We start from the raw sequence: 25187 nt of genomic DNA, 5'->3' as shown, positions 1-25187 counted from the left end.
ATTTAACCATGTAATGCAAATTTTTAGTCCTTGAAAGTTATTATTACCAATTATTTAGGATAATATGGCAATGCAGATTAATAATTAGTCACCTATTACAATAGAACTGCAGTCATATTAGGTATGTCTTCAAGGCCAAACATATATTTTAGATAGATAGGTCATCTTTAAACACTTTGGAGATCAGCAGAACATGGCATTTAAGATGTTTTAATAACATAGGGTTTTTTTTTCTTTTTTTATGACAATGAAACATGTCTGCTCCTGGCAGCATCAATCTTCTTCAGAGAAGATGATGGACTTCAAAGAAACTCCACATGGAGTTTACTTTTTCAGGGGCGCCAAAAGTTAGCCACTGGGCAAGAAATTGCTCTTGCCTCGACTTCTGACAATATGCTCTCCAAATTGTACAAGCAGGACACAAAAGAAAAAACTGACAAAATTTGCCAAGACAAGGTAGGACTGCCCTTCTTCAGAATATCCTGCTTCACAGGAAAGTCTGTCAGATGTGCTAGGCTTGTAGGCTGAAGATGGATGCCCCAACACTGTAGAAGAACCTTGGGTGACCTCAAATGATCTATCAAGAAAAATACTTTACAGGTGTGCCCAGCTGCTTTCGTTTTAGTTGATTCCAGATATAGTTAAGTTGATAGCCAAGATTCAGCATCACAATGGGTAATAAGAAAAATCTCAAAACCCAGCAATGTTAGGTGGAATGATATGTAAGAAAGCCATTACTTAATTTAACTCTACATAATCCAGTCTCTCTACAGCATTCCTGAGACTGTTAGACCAGTCCTATCCATGGATCCTTGACATGGTTTTGTACCATTCAACCAGACTAGGACCAAGGGAAGCAGTAAGGGAAGTAATAGCAAGCATCTCATTCCATTCACATAATCACATAATCTGCATTTTGTCTGCCGCATCTGCTGCTCAAGCTAGCTTCCCACTTTTAGTCTTCATATTCGATAGCTTTTGTGTTTCATCTGCTCTGCAATCTAGCACTTTTTCCCCAATAGCTGTTTACTCTTTTTCTTGACATTTGTGGAAGTTTGTCATGTCTAACTTAGTAGTAGAGCATGCATAAGTTCCATGGTTTTATCCCCAGCACAAAAACAAACAACCATAATAATTACAACTAAAATATAAACACCATCTGGAAAACTGATGAATTTGATAAATTGATATACTAAAAAAACATAAGGCCCTTGTTGTTAAACATTTTATGAATTTGGGAGAAATTAAATTGATTAAACACAACTCTTGCCTAAAAATAGCATTAGGGATGTAAAAAGGCTCAGAGAAAATATAATTTTATGATGGACATAAGAGTAGTGTTATTGTTTAAAAGATTCTCCATTTAGAACCTAGCTTTCAGATTAGGGATTTAGTTTAGGGTTCCTAGGTTTGGTCCTTAACTCTGAGGGAAAACAGGATCCAAGCTTTATTTACAAAAAATGTTGAGGTACACAAAAGTAGTACACCAATATGTCTGTTTGGTAAAATGTGCTAAACTGTGCTATTATCACAGCTACTAAATTGAAGTCAGATAGTACTGTGGTACCCAAAAAGCTAGAGAGTTATGCTGGCACATAAAAGCATATTTTTAAATAAAACCCTGCCAATATGTGTATTATTTACAAAACAGAAAAAACAAGTTAAATTTGTGCTTGTGTGTGTGTGTGTGTGTGTGTGTGTGTGTGTGTGTGTGTGTGTGTGTGTGTGTGTGTGTGTGCCTGCCTGCGTGTGTGTTACAGTAAAGCTGTTGGATGGTGTCAGGATAGGCTAATAAGCTGGCAAAACACAGTTCTATGGAAGCTAAAAAAACGATGACTGCTTTGAAATTGTTGAGGCTGAGAAGCAAAAGGAGTAGCAAGAACTGTCAGAAGCCAGGCATTGGTGGCACACGCCTTTAATCCCAGCACTCAGGAGGCAGAGGTAGGTGGATCTCTTGTGAGTTCGAAGCCAGCCTGGTCTACAGAGAGAGTGCCGGGATAGGCTCCAAAGTTACACAGAGAAACCTTGTCTCAAAAACCAAAAAAGAAAAAAAAAAACTGTCAGAAAACAATTCCACAAGATATCAATCCCAAAGCTAAACTGAAGATGAAAGGGTAAGAGAGGATCTTAGGATCTTAGATATACTCAAGTGACTAGTAAGTAAGTAAATGAATGATACACACACACACACACACACACACACACACACACACACACACACACACACACAGAGAGAGAGAGAGAGAGAGAGAGAGAGAGAGAGAGAGCTTTGTGGGGTATCAAAACATGATTCATGCTTGCCATAATCAAGCTGAAAGATTTTTCCCAGAAATTAAATATATACTTAGAATTTATATTCAAACAAATATAATAAAATTTTATAGCAGATAAAATCATATCTACAATGCTTCCTTTGCTATATTAAGCTAGCTACACTTAGGTAAATGTCATGTGGTCACAACATTTTAAAAAAGTATTTTTTTCTCATGGTAAATGTCAAATGCAAGTTATTTTAAGCAGGATAAAACCAACTTTTTGATATCTGTAGACATCCTTCTCTTTCTGCATGAATTGACAAAGTATGTAATAGCAAGCATCTCATTCCATTCACATAAAGCAGTTATTTCTTTTACTTTTTGTCATTAAAAATAGTATAGAAAATTTTTAATGCTGAGAAAACTCTGAGGTTTTCATTAGATTATTCCTGATTTCTGTACAGTGATATTCTGAAAATTCATAAGAAAATATAATAATTTTACCTAATTAAAATGTAATTTTTAAGAGCTTATGCAGTATCTCTACCACTTAATCACATGATTAATACATGACAGAAAAGATAATCTCCTGGTTTAAAAATAGCTTTATTTAGCATACTAAAAACATGGAAACATAACAAAATTGTATCTAGTATAAACATAAAAAGTTAAATACCATAATTTAATGTAAACCAAGCATTTGCAAATGTGAAGTATTGTAATAAAATACATGCTATTTACATAACACCAAGTTAAAACTACCTCTGTAGTTACTGGATCAGATCATCAGTCTTGAAGAATTTATCATTAGCAATCAACAAATATAACATTTCCATTTTTATTGGTCAATCAGAAAAGATGCCATCATTTTATTTATTTAAAACATATATAATTTACTGTGGCATTTAGAGCAGGGAAGCAAAAATTGCCAGTTCAAGGATCCCAGACACAAGCACTACAGGTTGAGGTTTGAAAATCATTCTACTGGAGAAACCATGAGCAGATCCTTTTATTTAAATATAAACCATTTAATTCCATTTACTTACTGATTAGAAAGTTATTAAGCATATTCTGCAAAAATAAATCTTCATTAAAAATGATCAAAGACAAATGCAGTATCAATCAGGTAGGAAAGGCAAAGCATAAAAATATATATTATTCCAGATAGGCCCCTTAATTATAATAAATGTTAACAAACTCAGTTTATAAAACCAGAAGGGTTAGCAAAGGGGATTTTAAAAGGATGAGACCTGAACTGTACTCAAACATAACACAAAATATGTAAAACAAAATATCATGAAAGTATTTTGATTAATCTCTCATCATGGAAAAACTGCCATGAAATTTATGGTTAGTACAGCTATTATTTACTATGAAGTAGTGTTTTCTCTGACCAACAATCTAAACAGCTGTCAATAAGTTGACCAGTAGACCAATTTAAACATTTGGCTTTTGTTTCAAGAATCATCACTCATTCTTATACTTCAATGAAGGAAGCATAAAATCCAATATTTAGATTTCAAAATGTAAAATAATGTTACAAGAACAAAAACCTAACTTAGTGTCAGGATGTCCTGTTTTTTGTCTAATCCTGTAGTTCTTAAATTTTTGGTTTCTGGATCCTCCTTTACATTCTTAGGGAAACCTAGATTCCAAAGAACTTTTGTATTTTGAGATTTATGTCTATCAATATTTACCATGCTAGAAATGAACTGAAAAAAAATAAAGCACTAGCTCACCTAAAAATTAAAATAATATATGCTAATACAAATGAACATATTTTTATGAAAAATAGCTATATTTTCTTTTTAAAAAAAAGATGTGTGGGAAGACTGCACTGTTTTCCATTGTTCAACTCTGTTGTGAGAGAATTAGAAGAGATAAATAATGTCTTCAGATAAGATAAAAATATTTTGATTTCACAGATGCCCTAGAAAGCTGCCAAGGAACTCTCAGGGTCTGTGGGTCACAATTTGAAAACTACGGGTCTCATCTAAAGCCTAATATTAAACACACACACACACACACACACACACACACACACACACACACACACACAATGTCCCTACAAAATAGCCTTAATTTTCAGTTCTAAACAATCCATAACCCCTCTTGCATGCTGAATCAAACATCTGCAACTTCAGATATAATGAGAAAGTAAAGATCATATAGTCAGAAAAAATTCCAATCAATATTGTTGTGCTGAGACCATTACCAAGATACGGTGTTTCTTCATCTATCAGACCAATTAACTAGTTCGTGTACTTAGTGTAATTTCCAGCATTTCATCTTACACTGCACTGGCAAATGTACTTCAATTGGTACAGCTTTTGTACAGTCCAAATTATGTCAGAAGGTAAGTAATACCCTGTAGATTTAGATTAGGAAATAGTAGCTATTTATGGAGCACACTGCTCGCTCTATTTCTCACTATGTGAATGTTCTGATCAATTCTAGGGGAACAGGGATAAATGTTCCCCTGGAGCATAATAATAATACTGGGGTCTTACACTTTAATAGTTCTTCACAATGCACAAATGTCTTGTAAATACACCATCCCATTTGACCTTTTTTATTCTTCTGAAATAGATTATTTTGGCAGTTCATTCCCAACCTGCTCCTTCTAATCCAAGAGAAAGAAGTAAAACTACTACAGCTAAAAAAAACCTCAATATAATATAAAACAAAACAGCAACAATAATGAGATCTACATGGGACTAAACTAGACTTAGTGTGCATCTACTATAGCAGATATTATGTAATCATCTTCCATCAACACAGAAGTCAGAAGTCATAATTGAATGGAAAACTGTATACTAATAATTTTGAGAGTAAGATTTCAGCCTGTAGAAAACATTAGGAAAATAATTCAAAAATTGGTTTTAGATAAACTCTTGAGTACATTAAGAGTCTATGGTAGCAATGTGAAAATTAAAATTAGTGTAAAAGAAAAAAAATTGTTGCCCACCACACAATGAGCAAAGGAGTAGCCATTATCTACTCCCTGTCATGAACACATTCTTTATTCCATTACCTAGAAATTCTTACAAACAGGATAGTAACATGAGTGGCATGACACATTCAAAGATGCTAGAAAATTTGAATGGGACAATGTGTGGTAATCAGCCAAGAAGAAAAACCCTAGTACAAAATGAGCTAAATGCCACTAATGATCAATGATTTCCTTGCTATATACTACAATCTCTGTCTGTCTCTCCATGTCTCTCAAGTTCTCTAAACTTGAGAACAAATCCATATATATATATATATATATATATATATATATATATATATATATATTCTTTTCAAGAAAGAAATGGGAGCTTAACCAACATCTATAATAGTCAGAAAACACTGCATGCACTGCATGTTGTTGACGATCACATAACTGTTGGTGTCCCCCTACCTTTTCAATTTGGGTGAGTATTGCTGTCTTTATGGGTGGTGTGGCAGAAGTTAGTTAATTTTACAAGAGTTATACACATACTGGGTGATGCACATATGGATATATATGTATATGCGTGCGTATACACACACAAAACACACACATATTTGTAAAGGCATGTGAATGGTATCACAGCACATAAAGACCTTCACTAGCATGTCTTTCCTTCATGTTCCCTCTTATAAAAATGAACATGGATAATGCTTTTATAATAAGAAAGAAAACTAAAGATAAATCACCCAGTAAATGTGAAGTGGTATGCTGTAAGAGTCTAATAAAATAAGTCACTGCACATTTTTGTAGTGGTAAAGTGCTACAATGTTCTTCCGTTAGTATTTTAGAAATGATTAGAGTCAAACTAGGTTTGCAGCTTCATTTGATGGTGGTGACCACAGGCACCATAGCAATGGCACTAGCTGAGCTAGAGTTGACTATGTCCTCATATTCTGGTGGTGGGTCTAAATGAGGTTCTGTTTCGCTCCTTCTCAAGTTCACCTGGCCAGTGGCTTCCTCATAGGTCGGTGGGGGATCACAGTTGGAAAGGCGAGTGGAGACAGAATCTGAGCGCCCAACAACGTATTCCAAAAAGCCTGGAGACAATCCACTGTTATCAAAGACTTCATCTGGTGGAGGAGGTGGAGTAATAATGTTAAGGCGTTGAGGGAAAGGAATGTGGCTATCAGTTACTGTCTGTCTCCGAGTTTTGTTTCTTAGAAAGCATCTCCAGATTAAGAAGATGACAAGGAGAATAATGAAGAGGCCAAAGATTAATGGAAAAGTAAGATAAAATTGAAACCAGTCACTTCCTCTATTGGTCTCTCCTTGTTGTGCGTTTGTGTAGGTGCTCCAGAACTCTTTCTGAAAAATAAAATAAATAGTAAAAAAAAAATCAGTATGCTCAAAACACGAAGTGTGAACAACACCTATGTTCTGATATTGACAAAAACCCAGAATCAGATGTATTTGTTCAAGTGACACAGCCTTGTTTTCTATACCAGCAAAAAACAAATACAGAAGCCCCTCATTAGAATGGAGTTATTCCCAAAGAAACTCATTATCAATTGAAAACATCATTAATTTGCTGAATTTAATAATCTTAATGATCAAGCATCATAGCTTATAGGTAAATAGACTGAAGTTTCAGGTTTCTTCTGGTTGTACAAGCTGACAGGTTATGAAGAGCTTTAGCTCTTTGAGCTGATCACCATCTGTAAAGAGTGATTTAAAGAGTGATTTACTGACAAGGAAAAGCTCACCATTCAAAAATTGAAATACAGTGTCTACTGAATGCATGCCACTTCCACACCACTGCAACATTGAGAAATTTTAAGTGGAACCATCATTGGTTAGGGATTATCTATATATAGATCACCATATTCATTCTGGGTGCTACCTATAATGGTCCTAACTCAACGCTCTATAATACTTAAAGTTATTTAATTTTTAGCTGTAGCGTTTTAAAAATGTGAGAGTTATACAATTGGAAGAGAATCAGAGTATAGCTGTGGTCTTTTAGAGTGAAAATTAAAGGAGCAGGGAGATGGCTCAGTAGATGAAAGTGCTTGTTGTGCAAGCTTAAGAAACTGAGTTCTATCTCTAGTAAACCTGCACACAAGGAACATGTACACAGACATACACATATACAAAGTAAAAGACAATTAAGAACTGAATTTTTCTCTTTTTCAGAGTATAACAAATCATCTACCTCACAAATATAAGGCAAGGGCTCGGGATGTTTTAGAGTACTTGTAGTATACATATGCATATAAATGTAAGCACATATACACATGTGCTTATGAACTGTCAGTCTCCATATCCAAATCTGAGATTCTCTTTATACAAGTCCCATCATGGTTAATAATATGTGCTAGTTAAGGCCAGTGAATGCTTTTAGTACCAAAATATTCAGCAGACTAGCACCTTGTTTCCTAATGGTTTTGTTTAGGATACCCAACAGACGTTCCTCCTCCCCTTCCACCTTACCAAATGCAATGCTTTTACATAGATGTTAAATGTGAAAAAATATATTTTGTTCCCACAGAAGGCATCAGGGTAGTCTTGCTATTGTGTCACTTTATTCTGGAACCTAGACATTAAATTACAAATGAAAAATATCTAGTATGTGAAGCATTTAATGTTTGTTGGGATATATTAGACCATAACAAAGGAAACTTAGTGCAATTATAAGCGATCATAGTTCTTCTTGAGCTTTAATTTCTTCATGTGTAAAGTGGGGCAATACAAGTTGCTTAAACATTAAATGAGATAGCACATCACATCTAGTTGAGTTTCTGGAATATAAACTATCAATGTCATGATTATAATTGATTTTTATGTCTACTTGAGTTTTTGGTTCATTCTATCACTTGATACAGGGACCACTTTTTAATGTCATTGACTTTCTTGTCCTTATTTTCATTAGTCACTTTTGTGTTGTCATTGAAAGAAATTCAAAGAAAAAGAATTTAAAAGGAAGAAAGCATGTTCTGACTTTTGGTTTCAGAGCTTTCAGTTCATTGTCACTGATTCCATTGTTTCTGGCCCTCTACTGAGGCAGGACATCAAAATGACAGGTATGGTTTTACAGAGTTTCTCACCTTATGGCCCCGAGAAATCAAATAGGAATTGAGGAAAGTACCTAGCACCAATTATAGCTCCCAAGAATATGCTCTATGGAATTTTAACTTGTAAAAGTTCTACCAACTTTCCAATAATATGAAGTTATCAACAGATCATTCCATTGATTAGGTCAGAAAACTGATGATCCAATCACTTCTTTATAGAAGTCAGTTCTCTCCTGTCATGTGATCCCTGGGGATTGAATTCAGGTCACGAGGCTTGGCAGTAAATGACATTATCCATTGAGTCATCTCACTGTTACCTAATCATGTCTTTGTGATTGGCTCTACCAGGTGAGGATCAAGTGTTCAACATATTAGCTTTCTGAGAGATATTTTGTATCTAAATTGTAACTTTTTGTTCTGATGTGTTCAGTATACTTACTACACATATCTGGAATTTCAAACTCAGATATACCATGGTTTTACAGAATTTACATAAAATACCAAATCTTCCAAAGAAGGATTCCGGGCTCTAAAACTGGGTGGCTTACAATCTTATACAACTTCCAAAGTACTTGTGGACATAGTAATGATTCAAAATGATATCTTCTCTTAGGTACATGGTTACTGCAAATATTTAATTCTAAGATTAACTTAGATACATTGTGAAAAATATATTACTTACTAAATGTTATATAAATACTCATAATTAATTTCACTTAAAAATCAGAAGGGAGACTGGAAAGATAGCTCAGTGGTTAGGAGCATTTGCTGATCTTTTAGGGGACCTGGACTTGGTTCCTGGTATTCATATGGTACCTTAAAGCCTACCCCAACTCCAGTTCCAGAGTACACGATACCTTCTTCTGAACTCTAAGGGCATCAGACATAGGCATGGAGCACACACATGTATATAGAGAAAACATTAATATACATAAAATAAAATAAATGTATCTAAAACACTTTTTTGAGACAGGGTTTCTCTGTATTGCTTTGGAGCCTGTCCTGGAGCTTGCTCTATAGACCAGGCTGGCCTCCAACTCACAGAGATCTGCCTGCCTCTGCCTCCTGAGTGCTGGCATTAAAGGCGTGCTCCACCAATGCCCGGCAACAGGTTTCTTTTTTTTTTTTTAAATCAGGAAGCGGGTGCTGCTGCTGGTGGCCATATTGATGTGAGTGGCCTGCATTGACACATGAGGCCATGGTGATATCCAGATCATACTGCTACCAAGAGCCATGTCTGGACCCAAGGTCCTATTGTGGCTGAGGTCTGTGGTGAGGCCCCAGTCCCGTGTTACCACCAAAGGCCATGTGGACGCCTGTGGTTTGTGCTGCAGCCTGAGGCCATGCTGATGTCTGTGGATCCCACTACCTCCAGGAGCCATACTGATCTGGGTGACCTGCAATGCGACATGAGGCTAAGTTGATGTCTGTGGTCCAGGTTGTCTCTGCGGGGCATTGTCTGGGCCCGTGCTACTACAGGTGGAGCTGTGCTGTCACCAGAAAACATGTGGAAGCCCATGACCCATACTCCCGATGACTGTAAAGAGTACTTTTGCAGTGATATACATGATTGCAGAAGTGCAGTTGACAGGGAGGGACAGGGAAGGCTTCTGTGAAAACTCCTACCCACACATAACCCCTCCCACTCCCCCAAAAGAAGGGTAACAACCTAAACAGGAAGTCACTGAAGAGAACTCTTAGGAAGTGTTCTAAGGATGTTGAGGTTGGCTCTCGACAATTGATGACTTTTGGTGGGGTGCGGGGGAAGAATAATGACTCAGTCTATTTAAGTGGCAGGACATTGAAAGTTTGACCATGATCCAGTGGTTGTATAGATAACATAAATTGGACTTGTTTTTCTTTATTTTTTATTTTTATTTGGGGATGTATCACAAGGGAGTGGGTGTGGACATGGAAGGACTGGGAAATAAGTGTGATTAGGGTACATGATGTAAAATTTCCAATGAGTCATTAAAAATATAAAAAAAATCAGAAGGCTGGAGACAAGGCTCAGTAGTTAAGAGCACTTGCTGCTCTTCCAGAGGACTTGAATTCAGTTCTCAGCAACCCATGACAGCTCACAATTGTCAATCCTGCACATAGGTGGTTCCCAGATAAACATGGAGGTAAGATACTTAAGACACGTAAAACAAAAATAAATATTAAATAGTAGGAAATTAGGAGGGACTCTCCAAGGTTAAAAAAATAAACAAGATTAGTTATGCTAATTAGGCAAAGACAGGAGGATCTCTATGAGTTTTGTCCAGCCTGATCTACATAGTGTGTTTCAGGACATGACTAAAAAGTAAGTAAGAAAGAAAGGGAAAGAAAATGAATAATGAATAATTTTACATATACAGCCTTTGTGACCAGGAGCCAGTTCAGAGGAAGAATGAATTACTTCTTGTATTTTCCTGTTTATTTTTTGTTTTACATTTCTTGAGACTGAACTCAGGGCCTTGCACAGATGAGGCAAGTACTATAGCACTGAACTAAAACCCTAGCCAGGGAAATTCATAATTTTAGAGCAGGTTAAAATTAGCCAAATGGTAAATACATTCTACAGATATCAGAGAGGTTGGAAAATCATTCCAGAAGGAAGAGTACCATGGGGAAGCATTTTATTATGGAAGAGAAATTGTAGAAAATAATTCAGTAGGTTAACAATTCTTTAAAGGAATATTTGACTCTTTAAATATGTGATTTTTCTATTTAAATTTCCTCACTGCCACTTGTGAATAGGATCTGAGTGATTTAAGTAAGGCTTTGGTAACTCTATAAGTAATTCTAAAGCAGACTGCTCATATTTTTAAGATTAAAAATATTTATGTATATGTGTAAATATATGTCATATGTGGAGATCACGTTGGGATCCATGGAGATGGAGTTACAGGCCACGGCAAATTAAAATCTGAAACTATAAGTCAAAATGAATTTTCTTCTTTTAAATTATTTTTGTCTGGTATTTTTTGTCATTTCCATAGAAAAATGACTCATATAGGTAAGTAGTCAATTGTCTACCATACTTCTATGGCTGTAGATGTAAAATTCAGTAGTATCATCTTAGGCTAAGTGTATACAGTAGATTGCTTTTCTTTCTGCCAGATAATACCTATGTTATAGAAATCACTTAACAAATAGATTTGAGCATGTCAAAACAGTTGAAAACAATTATTTGGCAGTACCAGGTAAATTTAGATACTGATAAATCTTATTATAAAATAGTATCTGCTAAAAAGATGGCTCAGCAGTTGTTAAGAACACTTTCTGCTCTTGCTGAGGATTCAGGTTAGGCTTCCAACACCCACATGGCAATTAATAACTCTCTGTAATTGCAGTTCCAGAGGATCTGGCATCCTCTTCTGGCCCCTGAAGGCATTGACATACACATGATGAACAGATACACATGCAGGCCAAATACCCATACACTACACATAAAGAATAAATCTTAAAGCTAGTATTAGGAAACATTCGCCATTAATATAGTCAATGCTTTAGTCTTTGTAGGATATAACATCTCTGTCTACCTACTGACTTTATCTTTGTTGTAGGAACGTGTCCGGGGCCATGGCAAAAGTAACCTGGGACCTGTAAGAGACTTGGGCTGCTTCAGAGAAAGTTGCCAGCATTTTAAGAACAACTCCTTATGTTAAAAGAATGGCTGCCTTTAATCCTTCTCTCCTGATAAATAACATCTGGGCTCATGAAGTAGCTTATAAAAGGAAAAATACATTTCATGGTCAGGTTACCTAGCAACCCTTCCCCCCTTCTAACCCATTATCTAACACCTGTACTCTGCGACTTTGGTAACATCCTGCACTCTCAAGGATTCACGCACAGGGACATTCCTCAGCCTGGTTATCAGGCAAGCAGCCTCAAATGACCTCTCTCTTCCTGCCAAGCTCCCGGCTTGGCACCCCTATATAAGGTCCCTGTGAAAAACAAAAATTTTCAGTTTGATCAGAAACCTGTCTTGCTGTGTGTTTTGTTTTCGCCTGACCCTATCGTTCTAGGTTCTTTGGTGAGTGCAGCACATCTGGGTGTGAGCTTGCATGGTGCCCCACAGGTCAGGGCAGGAATGTAGCGGCATACAATATGTTAACAAATGGCCATACATCTGTTCTGATGAAGTTTTATTTACAAGAACAGATGGGATACATTTGGCTTCTAGGCCATATTTTCCCATTTCATGTTCACAATAAAACAAACAAGTTGCCAAACTGTTCATAACAGAATGATTAAAAGTGTGCATGTTTAGTGCTTGTATATGTACATATAAAACATAAATGGAAAGCATGAATTTTCTAGTTTTCTAGGAAATTTGCTAACTCAACTGTTGTTGAATTATAGTATATTTTCAGTGATTGGTCCAGTATGTTCATGAGGCCCTGAATACATAAACCATTTGAGCACTGTTATTTTTCAGCATCCTAAGCTATCTCAAGGTATATCATGTTTGACAATCAGAGTGCTAAAGAGTACTTCACAAAAGTGATTTGTTAAGATGTAGATTCTAATTCAGGAAGATGGGGCTTTAGAGTTTGTCTTTCAAACAAGCTATGAGGCAAAATAGTTGATGCTAGGCCACAGACCACTCTCTGAGTCATATGATACAAACACTGGCTTTCAATGCCTGCCAACTAAGTTGTCCCCCAGAGGCTAAGACTTTCAGTCTGATAAGGAACCTAGGTGATGATATTTCTAAAATTCATAGGTGACTCATTTACAGAGTAACTCGAAAATCTCTATGCTAAGGCTCATAGTGAACTATTAATTTCATTTATGATGATATTAATAGCTCTAATATTCCTTTTGCTGATTTACTTCCCAACCTGACCATTCACTCCTGTCTGTTTTAAGTTCAGGAGACCAGGGATAGCGTTGCAACTTCTTGTTCTTCTTCAATTCAAGAAGAGCAAAGGCAGCAATCTATCTTCCTGACAAGCAAAGCAACAACTAAGTGTTTTCCCTTTTAAATGTGCAGTGATCTCCTTAGTTGTAACACAAGAGAGACCTGGATGCGTACTCTATTCCCTAAAGCCTAAGTACCAGAAAGAAACCTAGAAGTGTGTGTAAAATGATATTGGTTGCTGTATTGATGGATAATACAGGAAATCAAATATGCTGTGAACTAGGTGAATTACATGCATAATCTCAATAATGAAAATGGATTAATATGTGCTTGCTTCGGCAGCACATATACTAAAATTGGAACGATACAGAGAAGATTAGCATGGCCCCTGCAGAAGGATGTCACACAAATTTGTGAAGCATTCCATATTTTTGTAAGTAGTAAAGTTATATGCTTGCCAAAAAAATAAGTGACACACTGGAAGACAAATGTCACACAGTTTCAATTTTATGTGTAACCTAGAAATGATGAACTTATGGAAACAGAGAGCAGAATTGTGGCTATTAGGCTTCAATGTGGGTCTTAAAACAATGGGAAATGATTGGTTTAAGGATATAAAACTGCAGTTGTATAAGAGGCATGAACTCTCTGAAGTCTTGAGGTCTACTGAGAGCATGATAAATATGGTTGATAACAATATGCTATATTTTAAAAAGTTGTGAGATAGTATACTTTAAGTGTTCTCAAAACAAAAATGATGAATATGTGTGATATAACATATTAATTGGTTTAATTTAGCCATGCCATTGTGAACATACTGTATTCTGTATCATAATTGTGCATGACTTTATTTTTTAGCTAAATAAATGAATGAAAAAAGAAAAAAAAGAAAATGGATTAATACTTTTGGTATCCTGTCTTACATAGGAGGAAAATGGAGGTTGAGACTTTAAAGAATTTACCTAAGATTACTGAAGACAAGTAGCTAAAGTGAGCAATCTGTAGATAAAAGATTACAATAGCAAACTGGTCTTCTAAAACACAGAAACAAGAAGGATTCACAGTGAACTGACAGGTGTTTTTTTTTTTAAATACAAACAGATGACTGTTTTCTTCATATGTACAAAAGAGCAATGTATTGACATTTGCAAATGGACAGTGAGAGGGAGAGAGAGAATGTAAATATGAATAAGAAATGTTATCCCCGTGCTCATGTACTGGAGGCTTGGTTGGCAGTTCTAGGAAGTGGTTGGATCCTGAGGCCTCTGTCCTGATTGTTAGTTGGATTCAAATCAGAATGGCATTATTAGGAAATGGAAAAAGGTAGGTAGGTGGTCAGGCCCAGTTGTGGAAATACATTACTAGTGATGCAAATTTAAAATATTTAGATTGCTCCCAGCTCCTTCTCTCTGCCCTCCAGGCAGCCATAATGTAAGCAGACAGTTGCCATGCCCTCCCACTGTGACATTCTGCCTCACCTTAGTCCCAGAAATGTGAAGCCAGCTGAACATGAACTAAAAAGTGTGAGCCAAAACAAATTCTTTCTCCTTGAAACTGTTTTGCTCAGTGTTAGGTTACAGTATTGAAGAGTCTAAGACAGAAGTTTTCTAAAGAAACACCTAAAGAAAGACTAAGTTAGACTAAGAGTGTCAAAGGAGAAAGAACACTTTATGGAAACTTGATTAATATGGCTGGAGGGATGGCCAGAGAACTGACTGCTCTTCCATAGGACTCAGGTTTAATTCTCAACACCTTTCAGCAGCTTACAAACATCTTTTAACTTGAGTTTCAGAGTATTCCATACCCTCTTCTTGTGTCTCAGGTACCACATGCACAAAGTACATAGAGATATGTGAGCCAAATATCCAAACACATAAAGTAATGAGTGACAAAAACAGAAATCATTGAACCAATCAAGATGTCCATCAATAGATGAATGGGTACTAAAAATGTGGTACATATAAAAATGGTATTCAGGACTATAGGAAACCATGAAATGTACAGGAAAATGGATAGGCCCAGAAAGTACAATAATGAGCAAGATGAGGCAAACTCAGAAAGAAAGAAAAAGAAAGAAAGAAAGAAAGGAAGGAAGGAAGGAAGGAAGGAAGGAAGGAAGAACAAAACATGCATGCTGTACCTCATATACAGATGCTAACCCTATAATGTGTACATGTATATAAATAAATAGGTCTAAATGTGGGTAAAGCAAAAATAAACAACAAACAAAAATCCCAAAACAAAAACTGGAAACAAACAGAAAGAATACCGAGAGAGTAATAATGGACAATGAGTAAAGATGAGGTATGGGCAAAAGGATGCAAAGAACATGAAAGAGGAAAAGAGACTTACATGAAGCTACAAGGGGGATAAGGGTAGCAGAGCAGCAGTGGATGTGGAGGGTAGGTCAGTCAGTAAAACAAACTTTTTCAAAAATGTCAATTATATTTAACACTTTGTATACTAATTTGAAAAATGACAAGAATGTGGGTAAAGGGCCTGCAGGGAGGGGATAGGTAAAAAGGAGAGGGTCATAAAAGAGTGAGGGTGATAACAATCAGAGTTACTTTATATATGCATGAAAATGTAAGACAATAAATTTAATAAAATATTTTAAAAGAATCATCATACTTATTGTCTTAGCTACTTTTCTATTGTTGTGCTAAGATACCATAACCACCAAGGTTATAGAAGAAATAGTTTACTGGGGTCTTGAGTTTCAGAGGGTGAGTCCATGATCATCATAGTAGACAGCATGGCAGCAGGCAAGAGGGCCTGGCTTTGGAACAGTACCTTAGAGTTTGCATCCCGACCCGAAATCACGAGGCACATCAGTGGGAGAGTAGCTGGCTAACTGGGAGTGGCATGGGCTTTTGAAACTTCAAAGCCCACCTCTAGTGACATACCTCCTCCAACAAGGTCATACTTCCTAATCCTTCCCAAACAGCTCTACCAACTACAGACCAAGCTTTCAAATATATAAGACCATGGAGGCCATTCTCTTGGCCTCTTAAGAGTCCAGGTGGATTGTTATGTGTATTTAAATAAACATTTGAGAAACATCATTCTATAGATGGTACTAATGTCATGTACCTGGATAAGCTCATGTAAAAGACAACAGAATATTGCAAGTATCTGCACGTTTAGAAGGAGGCATTCTGAAGAGCTGTTGGTCCCACCTTGACTATTAACTTATTTAAAAAATAATAAAGTATAGCCATAAAAATGTGTAAGCTACTGAGTACCTAAACATGTTCATGGTTTATCTAATATTTAAACCAACTGGTTGACTCAGGAAAAAAAATAACCTCAAGCTACCATTGTAACTTTGAATTAACATTCTGTCATTTTTGCCTTACATGGTTTGATTATTTATTTCACATAGTCTATCTTAGAATTTACACACTGATTTCACCTAAGTAGAGAATAAAGTATGCCAGAAGACAGCTAATCAAAGGATATTAAAAATATTCATCTAGTAATTCCCCCCAAAATCTTCTTTGCAGTAGGAAATATTTTTTCTATGCATGGCAAGAGACAGATAATATGTAAATTCTTCTGTACACCACACACAAAGATTATACTAAAATCAAAACCAGGCAGATACATGAGAGTGAATACCAGTGCAAAATCTAGAATAAGGTAACAAATAGTCAAGGTGATAACAGCAGCTCTTCTGGATGCCTTCTGTAAATGAATAGATGCCCTGGCTGTACTTGATATAGTCTGTTTTCTTTCTGGTGACTTTATCTACGTACATGACACCAGGACTATCTATAGAATGATGTTTCTCAAATGTCTATTTAAAAACCTTATAATCCAGCTTTACTCCTATGGGAAGAGAGTACATGCTTATTGTTCCCAACTTTACCATGATAATCCTACTTTTATGTGGAACAGGAATACCAAATTTCACATGGTATAACATACTTTCTTCACACCTCTAGCCTAGGTGTTTCCATTGCAAGCATCTCCAAGTTAATGATAGCATCAGCACAAAGTAAAACTGCAGAATCCATAATTGTACCATCTCGCATTAATTACTATCAATTTTTGGACAAACCATGTTGACTTGTCCCATCTGGAATATGCCTATTATTCTACAACCCCTCTGCACAGTAGTTCAAACCATACTACTTTTTAACCAGGACTGAACACAATGACTGATGGCTATCAACCTGATTGGCTACAAAACTGGTAAAGTACACTTTGGGTGTGTCGGTGAGAATGACTCCAAAGATGCTTGGCAAGAGGGTAAGCAAACTAGGTGAGAATGCATTTTAATATGAAAAGTGCCATCTATAAGTACAGACATATATGTTCAGACAAATGCCCATGAACATACAATAAATAAATTTTAATTAAAAAGACAAAAGAGGAAGCTAACATGTCTGTATGAACTTCACTTTCTTTTTTAAAATATTTTATTTATTTATTACATATACAACATTCTGTTTCCATGTATATCTGCACACCAGAAGAGGGCACCAGGTCTCATAATGGATGGCTGTGAGCCAACATGTGGTTGCTGGGAATTGAACTCAAGATCTATGGAAGAACAGGTCAGTGCTCTTAGCCTCTGAGCCATCTCTCCAGCCCCTGAACTGCACTTTCTTAAAATGTCAATTGTGTTGCTGCAACAAAGGACTGAATGCAGACTCCAGATTCTTCAGTTCCTGCATTCTTTCTTACAGTGTGGGATGGATATAAAAGCTTAATTGGTCCCCCTTTTCTACAAGTTTGTGCAACCAAAGCTCCTCAGCCATTATAGCAAAATTCAGCCTTTGCTCCTGCAATCCCCTAATAAATACCCTCCTATAATTATGTAACTATAACTGGTTACGAATTCTCTTCATACTTCTACATTAATTAAAGCAGCCAGTTGACTGACTTAATTAATACTTGCTGGTGGGAATTTGTGCTTTTATATTTAATAGCATAAATATGACCTTCACTCATGACCTTATGGTTTTCAGCCCTACTTAGGAGATGAGATTTTAATGTGCAGGAATCCATTTGATCATTTTACTAGAAACAGCAATGGAAAGATTGTGAAGGTAATATGTATTGAAAGGTTCAGGCTTTAATACTGATCGGCAATATCTCTTTAAGAGACAGACCCTGCCCCCTGACAACAGTCAAGGCACACACAGGAAAATGTGCTACATCATCACCACGTCACCCGCCACGCATTATGGCCTGTGTGAGGACTCTGGGCATGCATGGAACCTCAGTGCGCATGCACAGTTTTCCCTTTAAAAGTCCCAACTTCCCTGCTGCTCGCTCTCTTCACTCTTTACTCTCTCTCTCTCTGCTTCTACTTCGCTCTCTCTTCTCCCACCTATGTGCTTTCTCTGCCTCTCTATGGCAACCAGCCATGGCGGTCAGCCCCCGTTCCTCTTCTCTCTTAGTCTCCCTACTCTGTCGGGCCCTATAATAAACTAGCTAACATATCTCATCCACCTTTCTTTCCTCTTTGTCTTTATATCTAATTTAAACAAAAACATAACACATATGCCCTACTCATAATCATAATAAAACTGTGCTTATGGAGAAATCAGGCTAAGTCTCAAACCCATTATCACCATGATCAGGGTGACATGGTCACAGTAATTTTTAGCTCTATACTCTTTCATGGCTTCTTTCTTGCTACCTAGAATTGAGAAACATGAATATTTTACTTAAGTAAAAGTATTTAGGGAAAGTTGAAGATCATTTCATTAGTTTTGGAGATTGAACCAAGGAACACATAGGCCAAGTAACTACCTGAAGACTATGGGTCTTTTGTTTTAATCTTTGCTGCATTTTGTTTCCTCTATTTTGAGCTCAGAGACAATCACTCAGTTATTGCTTGCACTAGGATCAGACAACAACGCCTCAGACCACCTATCCATTCACATCCTACCCACCCCATCCCATCCCCATGCTCACATGATTTATAAGAAGGCCAACTTGGTGTTGCAAGGGTCACAGATTGTCTCCCGTTATCTACCCACCCTTTAAAGATATGGGCTATAAGAGGATGGGGGCATGCGAATGTGGAGACATGTACTAAGGGAATCTGACCTCATTCGTTAAAGGTGAGAATTTTTCATAAATGAGTCAAGTCGACCATTTTATTTTGCTGAGAACAAGAGAACTATAGAAATCAGTTGTTAAACTCTCAGGGTCCATAAAGATGGCTCCACTCCTGAGAGTTCAAAAGGCCAGAGAGTTCAAAAGTGCCCTTAGTAAGTCATAAAACCTAAAAGTTAAAGGTGTGACTACTGTAGGATGTTTATCTTGGCCTTGGGTGTCTTATCTAAATAACAACAGACTTAGTCTGAGGTGTGGTTACTCTTGACCCTCAAGGCCAGATAACGAGAAATTGCATATAAGGTGTGGTTACCGAATCCTTGGAGATTTGAGGAAGAAAAGTCTGTTTGTTCTGTATACATGATACCATGTTCCCCCTTTTGGTTAAGGCATCTAAGAGTGGTGAAAAATAAACTCGCAGAATTCAGTATTGACTGAATTGCCCTCCTGATTTTATTCCCGTGTCACTGTTTTTTCCTTTAACATCTTTAACTAGTCTTTCTTTATCCATACACCCTCTCTCAGGTAAGAACCATGGGCAAGTTGGCTGGCTCCTATTGCAGCTCTGCAAACACAGGTTCCCACATTAAACTGAAAGGAAAAACTAGTGAACTTCCTATAAGGGCAATATGGCTGCTTAGTATGGTGACCCAGGGACAACAGCAGCTCAATTCTTTTGAGCTTCTGAAATCCAAGTGGAGCTTACTGAAAAGATACTCAATAATGTCATCTTTCCTGGCATAGGTTGGACAGAAGGGCAAACATGTCTTGGATGACCTTGAACTAAGGCTGCAGACAGTGGCGTTGCAAAGATGGGCTTGACTTTTGCTATAAGCCACCCAGTTCAAGTCTAGGAACCTCTCATTGATGGTTATCTCCAGGTGAAAGGCACATTCCATTAACTTAATTGTCACGGTCTGGTTTTTTCAGTGTCATGGAAGGAGATGTGGCCTCCATGCTCATTCTGAGGTGTCAGGAACATTTCTGTGAGGGCCGACCATTCATGAGCAAGTCTTGAGAAAGTGAAGTACTTCTGGTTTAACCTTAGTGGTCAGAGAATGTGGCCACAACAGGTAATTGTAGGAGATGTAGTATTTGACAAGTGTATTTGACAATTGATGGCAGCTTCAGTCAGGATAGTAGTTCTGCTGCACTTGAGGGAATGTAGCAGTAGTCAGGGAGGCTGGAAAGCACAGCAGCGGGTAGGCTTTGCTCACTCTGGAAATGGCAATCCCATTTTGGGTTATGGGGTAATACAGGAATGAGGGCTGCTGGCTTGTCTGAGGCAAGTCTGAGGCTCTGAAAGGAGGTATTGACTGGTGGTGAGAGAGGGAGATTGTCCCTTAAAGGGTCAGGGGTCTAATGTCTTCAAGAGGGGCCAACTTCCCCTGTTGAGATCTAAAGGTCAGAGGTCAGGGGGCGAGTTGTAATTTCTGGAACAATACAGATACAGTATCTTAAAAGTCACCAGGCGGTGGTGGCGCATGCCTTTAATCCCAGCACTAAGGAGGCAGAGGCAGGCGGATCTCTGTGAGTTCGAGGCCAGCCTGGACTACAGTTTGAGTGCCAGGATAGGCTCCAAAGCTACACAAAGAAACCCTGTCTCGAAAAACCAAAAAAAAAAAAAGTTATTGGAGACTGAGAAATGGTTCAGGTGATGAGAAATCAAGCTTTATGACCACCAGGAAGCAAACAAAAGGAGAAAACTGTCTTGTGACTTCCATAAGAGCAGTGGGCCACAGAATGCATATAGACTGGCGTACATGAGCCAACACACAAATGCACACTAGAGTGTTTTTTAAGTTATTTGCAAATAAAGTACAATGCTTTTTTGTAAATCATCTGGATACCTCCCTGTTTTGTTTAATAATAATAATATTATTATTACTAACATGTACACATAATTTGCTTGCATGTATGTCTGTGCACCACATGCATTAAATACCCACAGAGGTCATCCAGTCTCCTGGAACTATAGTTATAGATGATATGTGAATTGCTGTATGGGTGATGGGAATCAATTTAGGTCCTTTGGAGAAACAGTCAGTGCTATTAACCACTGAGCTATCTCTCCAGCTCCCCAAAACAACTTTAATACCTTTTTTATTTTTTCAGATTTATATAATATATACAAGTTTATATTATATGTATTATATGTATATATTATATGTATATATATGTGTACATGCCTGGTGCTGTTGAGAGGATGTCTGTCAGATAGCATTGAACTGAATATACAAATGGTTATGAGCTACCATGTAGATGCTAGGAATCTACCCCCACAAATGTTAACAAGTGTTCTTAACCACTGACCCCATGCATTTAACTATCTCCCTCAGTCATCTCTCAAGTCCCCTCCCAATTTCTTGAGATAAGGTCTTATGTAACTCAGACTGGACTTGAAATCACCCAGTAGGCACAGTGAACTTCTGATCCAACTTGTCTTCATTTCCAAAGAGCTGGTATTACAGACATATGACATCATACCTGGCTTATGAGATATTGGGAACTGAGCTAGGGCTTTCTTCATACTAGGCAAACTCACTACCAACTGTGCTACAACAGCAATCTTTCCTGTTTTTTTTTCCTTTTATGCAAGTCATCTGAATACTGTTCAAGTACAATCTTTTTGTTAAATGTAGTGCTTTCTGTGATGTCCTTACCTTAATACAAAGCTTTATTTGAAAGGCAGTTTTTCTCTGTGACTTTAATGTCTACTGACATTTCTAAAAGAGAGGTCGAATCAGGGACAGGTGGAGTCAGGCAACCCCTGAGTTCCCTCAGCTTCCTATATGGTTTCACACAGCCTTGCAATTATTGAAATATTAATTTTATAATATTTGTATCATCTCAGTACTCTCTCTTGTCCTTTATTGTTCAATATCATAGGAACTTTTCATATTATCAACCCTATTGTCTTTCACAATTGTAAGAACATGAAATTGAAGTTTTTGAAACTTCTCTTCTGTTTTCTGTGTTTTGTCTATTTTTTTTCCTTCAGTATTAGTTCTAATAGTTCATTTTTTGTTGTTTTTTTGGTTTTTCAGGACAGGGTTTCTCTGTGTAGCTTTGGAGCCTATCCTGGCACTCTCTCTGGAGAACAGGCTGGCCTCGAACTCATGGAGATCCACCTGCCTCTGCTTCCCGAGTGCTGGTATTAAAGGCGTGCACCACCAATGCCCAGCCTCATAGTTCATTATAGTATCCCCTGTAAGAAATATACAAATTCTCCATTCAAATTGTGGTCTAATAATGGTATCCTTTCATGTGTGTGTGAGTCTGTGATTTTCTGTGTGAACAGATATTTTCATGTGTTTATTTCATTATCATTTAAAACATTTGTGAAAGAGCATGCTCTTTCTTGAATAGGTGATATTTAGTTTAAAAGCCACGGGGCTTTCATCCTGGCAACCACATGCCACACTTGTATGCTCATAAAGAGATAAAGTTGAAAAGAAAGTAATGATATTCAAGTATAGAAGAAACTTTAGCCTATATTCTGTAGAAGCATATTCTCAAGTAAAAATGGACTATTTACCAAAAGTCCTTCTTTGAGTACTGAGTCTCTAAAAGATTGAATAAGTAAATCATAAAAGATTAAAATTGTAAAATACTAGAAGAGAAAATAACATCTCAAATCAGAAAATTAAACTACTCTAAGGAAGAAAAAAGATCAAGGTAAAACACACTTAAATCAAACAAAAGAAAGAAAACAGCTCTTTAAAGGGGCAGCATTCAGTGAAATATAGAGAAAATAAATAAAACTTCAAGAATTTTATATTAAAAATAGATAAATCAAGCTGGGGAGATGGCTCAGTAACAGCATTTGTTAGACAAGATTAAATGCCCAAGTTCAAATTCTTATAATTCACACAAAAAGCCCGGGATGGCTGCATGTGCACCTGGTGTGTGCCTATAACCCTAATACTGTTGAAAGTGGAAGAGACAAGAGGACTACTGGGGCTTGCTGGCTACCAGCCTAACTCCAGATTCAGCAAGGGACCCTGCCATAAAGGATAAGGCAGAGAGTGGCAGAGCACACTGCTTAATATCTCCCTCTGCTTTCTGAACATGTGTATACATATCATCCACCTATGCCACACACAGAGAGACATGCACACACATACAGTGAGACACATTTAGTGGACAGATTTATAGGCAGACAGACATATAGACAGACTGAGCATGCATTCTTTGGTCAGCATGATTAGGAATAGATAGTGAACACAAATAACCAATATCAGGAATAAGAGAGAAGGCACCAGTACAGATAGAAAATAATAGTCTCTAACCTAGTTATGAATTATACTGCTAATTTGAAATATTTTTCACTTCTACAAATGAGGTTCTCTGAGCAATAAGTGGTAAACTGTTTTTCAGATCACTGATGAAATTTGCCTGTTCTCTTTATCAGTGGCATAGAATGTATTAATGTAGGCCACTGCTTTCTTTTCTCTCCAGGGTTGATGTTTGTAAAGCAATCGATCCAATTGCAATGAGCACAGAATTTCTATGATAATGTAAGTAAGCAGTACCGTAGATAGTTGAATGCAGATGGCAAAGTTGTGAATGATGGCAATAGCACCTCTTCTCAATAGTTAGAAATGCTAAGCTCTCTTTAAGATGACGAGCTGTATTTTAAATACAATCTGTAATGTTTAAATGTTTAAAAATAGAATGGAATAGCTGAAATATACAAACTAATATAATATAAGCTGGGGTAAAGGTTGTTTATTGTAGACAATGTGTGTCGCAAGTGCAAGGCCCTGGGTTCCATGCCTGTAGACCAAGCTCAATCCCTAGATGCCACCCACATAAAATTCAAATGTGATGGCACACATCTGTAATCATAGCAGTTCTACTGTGATTGAAAAGGAGGGTGGCCAGAAGCTCCAGCTAACCTGCAGCATAGTGACAGAAAAAACAAGGTGCGAGAAGATGAGAACTGGCTTCCCCAAAATTTTCATCTTAGGTCTACACACCCCTATCTCCAACACAAACTATATATTTGTATGTGTGCATACACATATATTTTAATTTAGAACAATAGAAGGGAAAAATAACTTGGCAGATATGAGACCTAAATAAAATGGCTATAATACACCATCTGAAACTTGAATGAAATAATCTTTGTCTGTTGTAGGCACTATAGAGTGTATAATCTCAAACCTAAAAATTGTTGTATAACATCTATAAAGGTGAAATGTTTATTTGAAAAACAATATAGCCAGTGGGTGGCAGACTTGAGACACCAAACCAGATCTATCTGATTCTCTAAGGTTTGAGAATGACATGCAGAAAACATTTCTACTTCTATTTTATTGAAGCATAAATGACAAAATCCTATATATTTAGGATATAAATGGGATATGGCTCAGTAGAGCACTTGCCTAGCATGAAGCCACTAGATTGAATCCTTAGCACCACAAGCAGACATGTGGCTGTGAATTTCGGGTTGGAATGTAAGTCAGTGGTATTCTGCTTTCCAAACATGTGAAGGTCTCTGAGTTACGCCCACAATGCCCTTCCCCAATAAAGAAGATATATTACAATGTGTATAGTTACTTTCATGTGTAAGTCAGTTACTTCTGCCAGAGCTCAACCACGATACATATGCTACATAGTAGTTACTTAGCAGGTAATAGCTGAATAAATCTGACTCACCTACATGCTGAAAATGATAATTATGTCTTTTCAATCTATAATAAGACTTGTGCACTAAATTAGGTGAAATGTTACAAATGAATACTCCAATGAGTGCTATCTACTAAATTCACATAGTTTATACTTGAGGATAATGAAAATGTCACAAAATCTGTTGTAAGTAAGAAATTTTAGTATATAAAAAGATACGAAGTATAGAAGAAAACAAATCTCAAATGCTATTCTTCTTTCCTAATTCTAGAACCTTCTTAGCATGGAACAAACATGATTCTGAAATACTTGCAAGCAGGTAAAGGAAGACAGTACCACTTTGACCTAAATGCTTTCCAATA

The 25187-nt window shown here is 36.9% G+C and overlaps 1 protein-coding gene and 1 non-coding gene across 7 annotated transcripts in view; one reads left to right on the top strand and one right to left on the bottom strand.

Moving 5' to 3' along the window:
- Positions 1-2842: 2842 nt before the first annotated feature.
- The window catches only part of Prrg1 (proline rich and Gla domain 1), a 116251-nt gene continuing 93906 nt past the window's right edge, over positions 2843-25187 (bottom strand). For all 6 annotated transcript variants that reach the window (XM_027432631.2, XM_027432632.2, XM_035449904.1 and 3 more), the window contains one exon: positions 2843-6558. In XM_027432631.2, coding sequence (XP_027288432.1) covers positions 6073-6558 — 486 coding nt within the window. In that variant the 3' untranslated portion in view covers positions 2843-6072. The remainder of the gene's footprint in view (positions 6559-25187) is intronic.
- Positions 13443-13549, top strand: LOC113831563. The gene has a single exon (XR_003488359.1). It is a non-coding gene; the product is annotated as a U6 spliceosomal RNA (small nuclear RNA).

The sequence above is a fragment of the Cricetulus griseus genome, chromosome X (assembly GCF_003668045.3).
Source record: "Cricetulus griseus strain 17A/GY chromosome X, alternate assembly CriGri-PICRH-1.0, whole genome shotgun sequence".
In the NCBI taxonomy this organism is placed as follows: domain Eukaryota; kingdom Metazoa; phylum Chordata; class Mammalia; order Rodentia; family Cricetidae; genus Cricetulus; species Cricetulus griseus.
The sequence above is the reverse complement of the archived record's forward strand: the minus strand, read 5'-3'. Positions and strand labels throughout refer to the sequence as shown.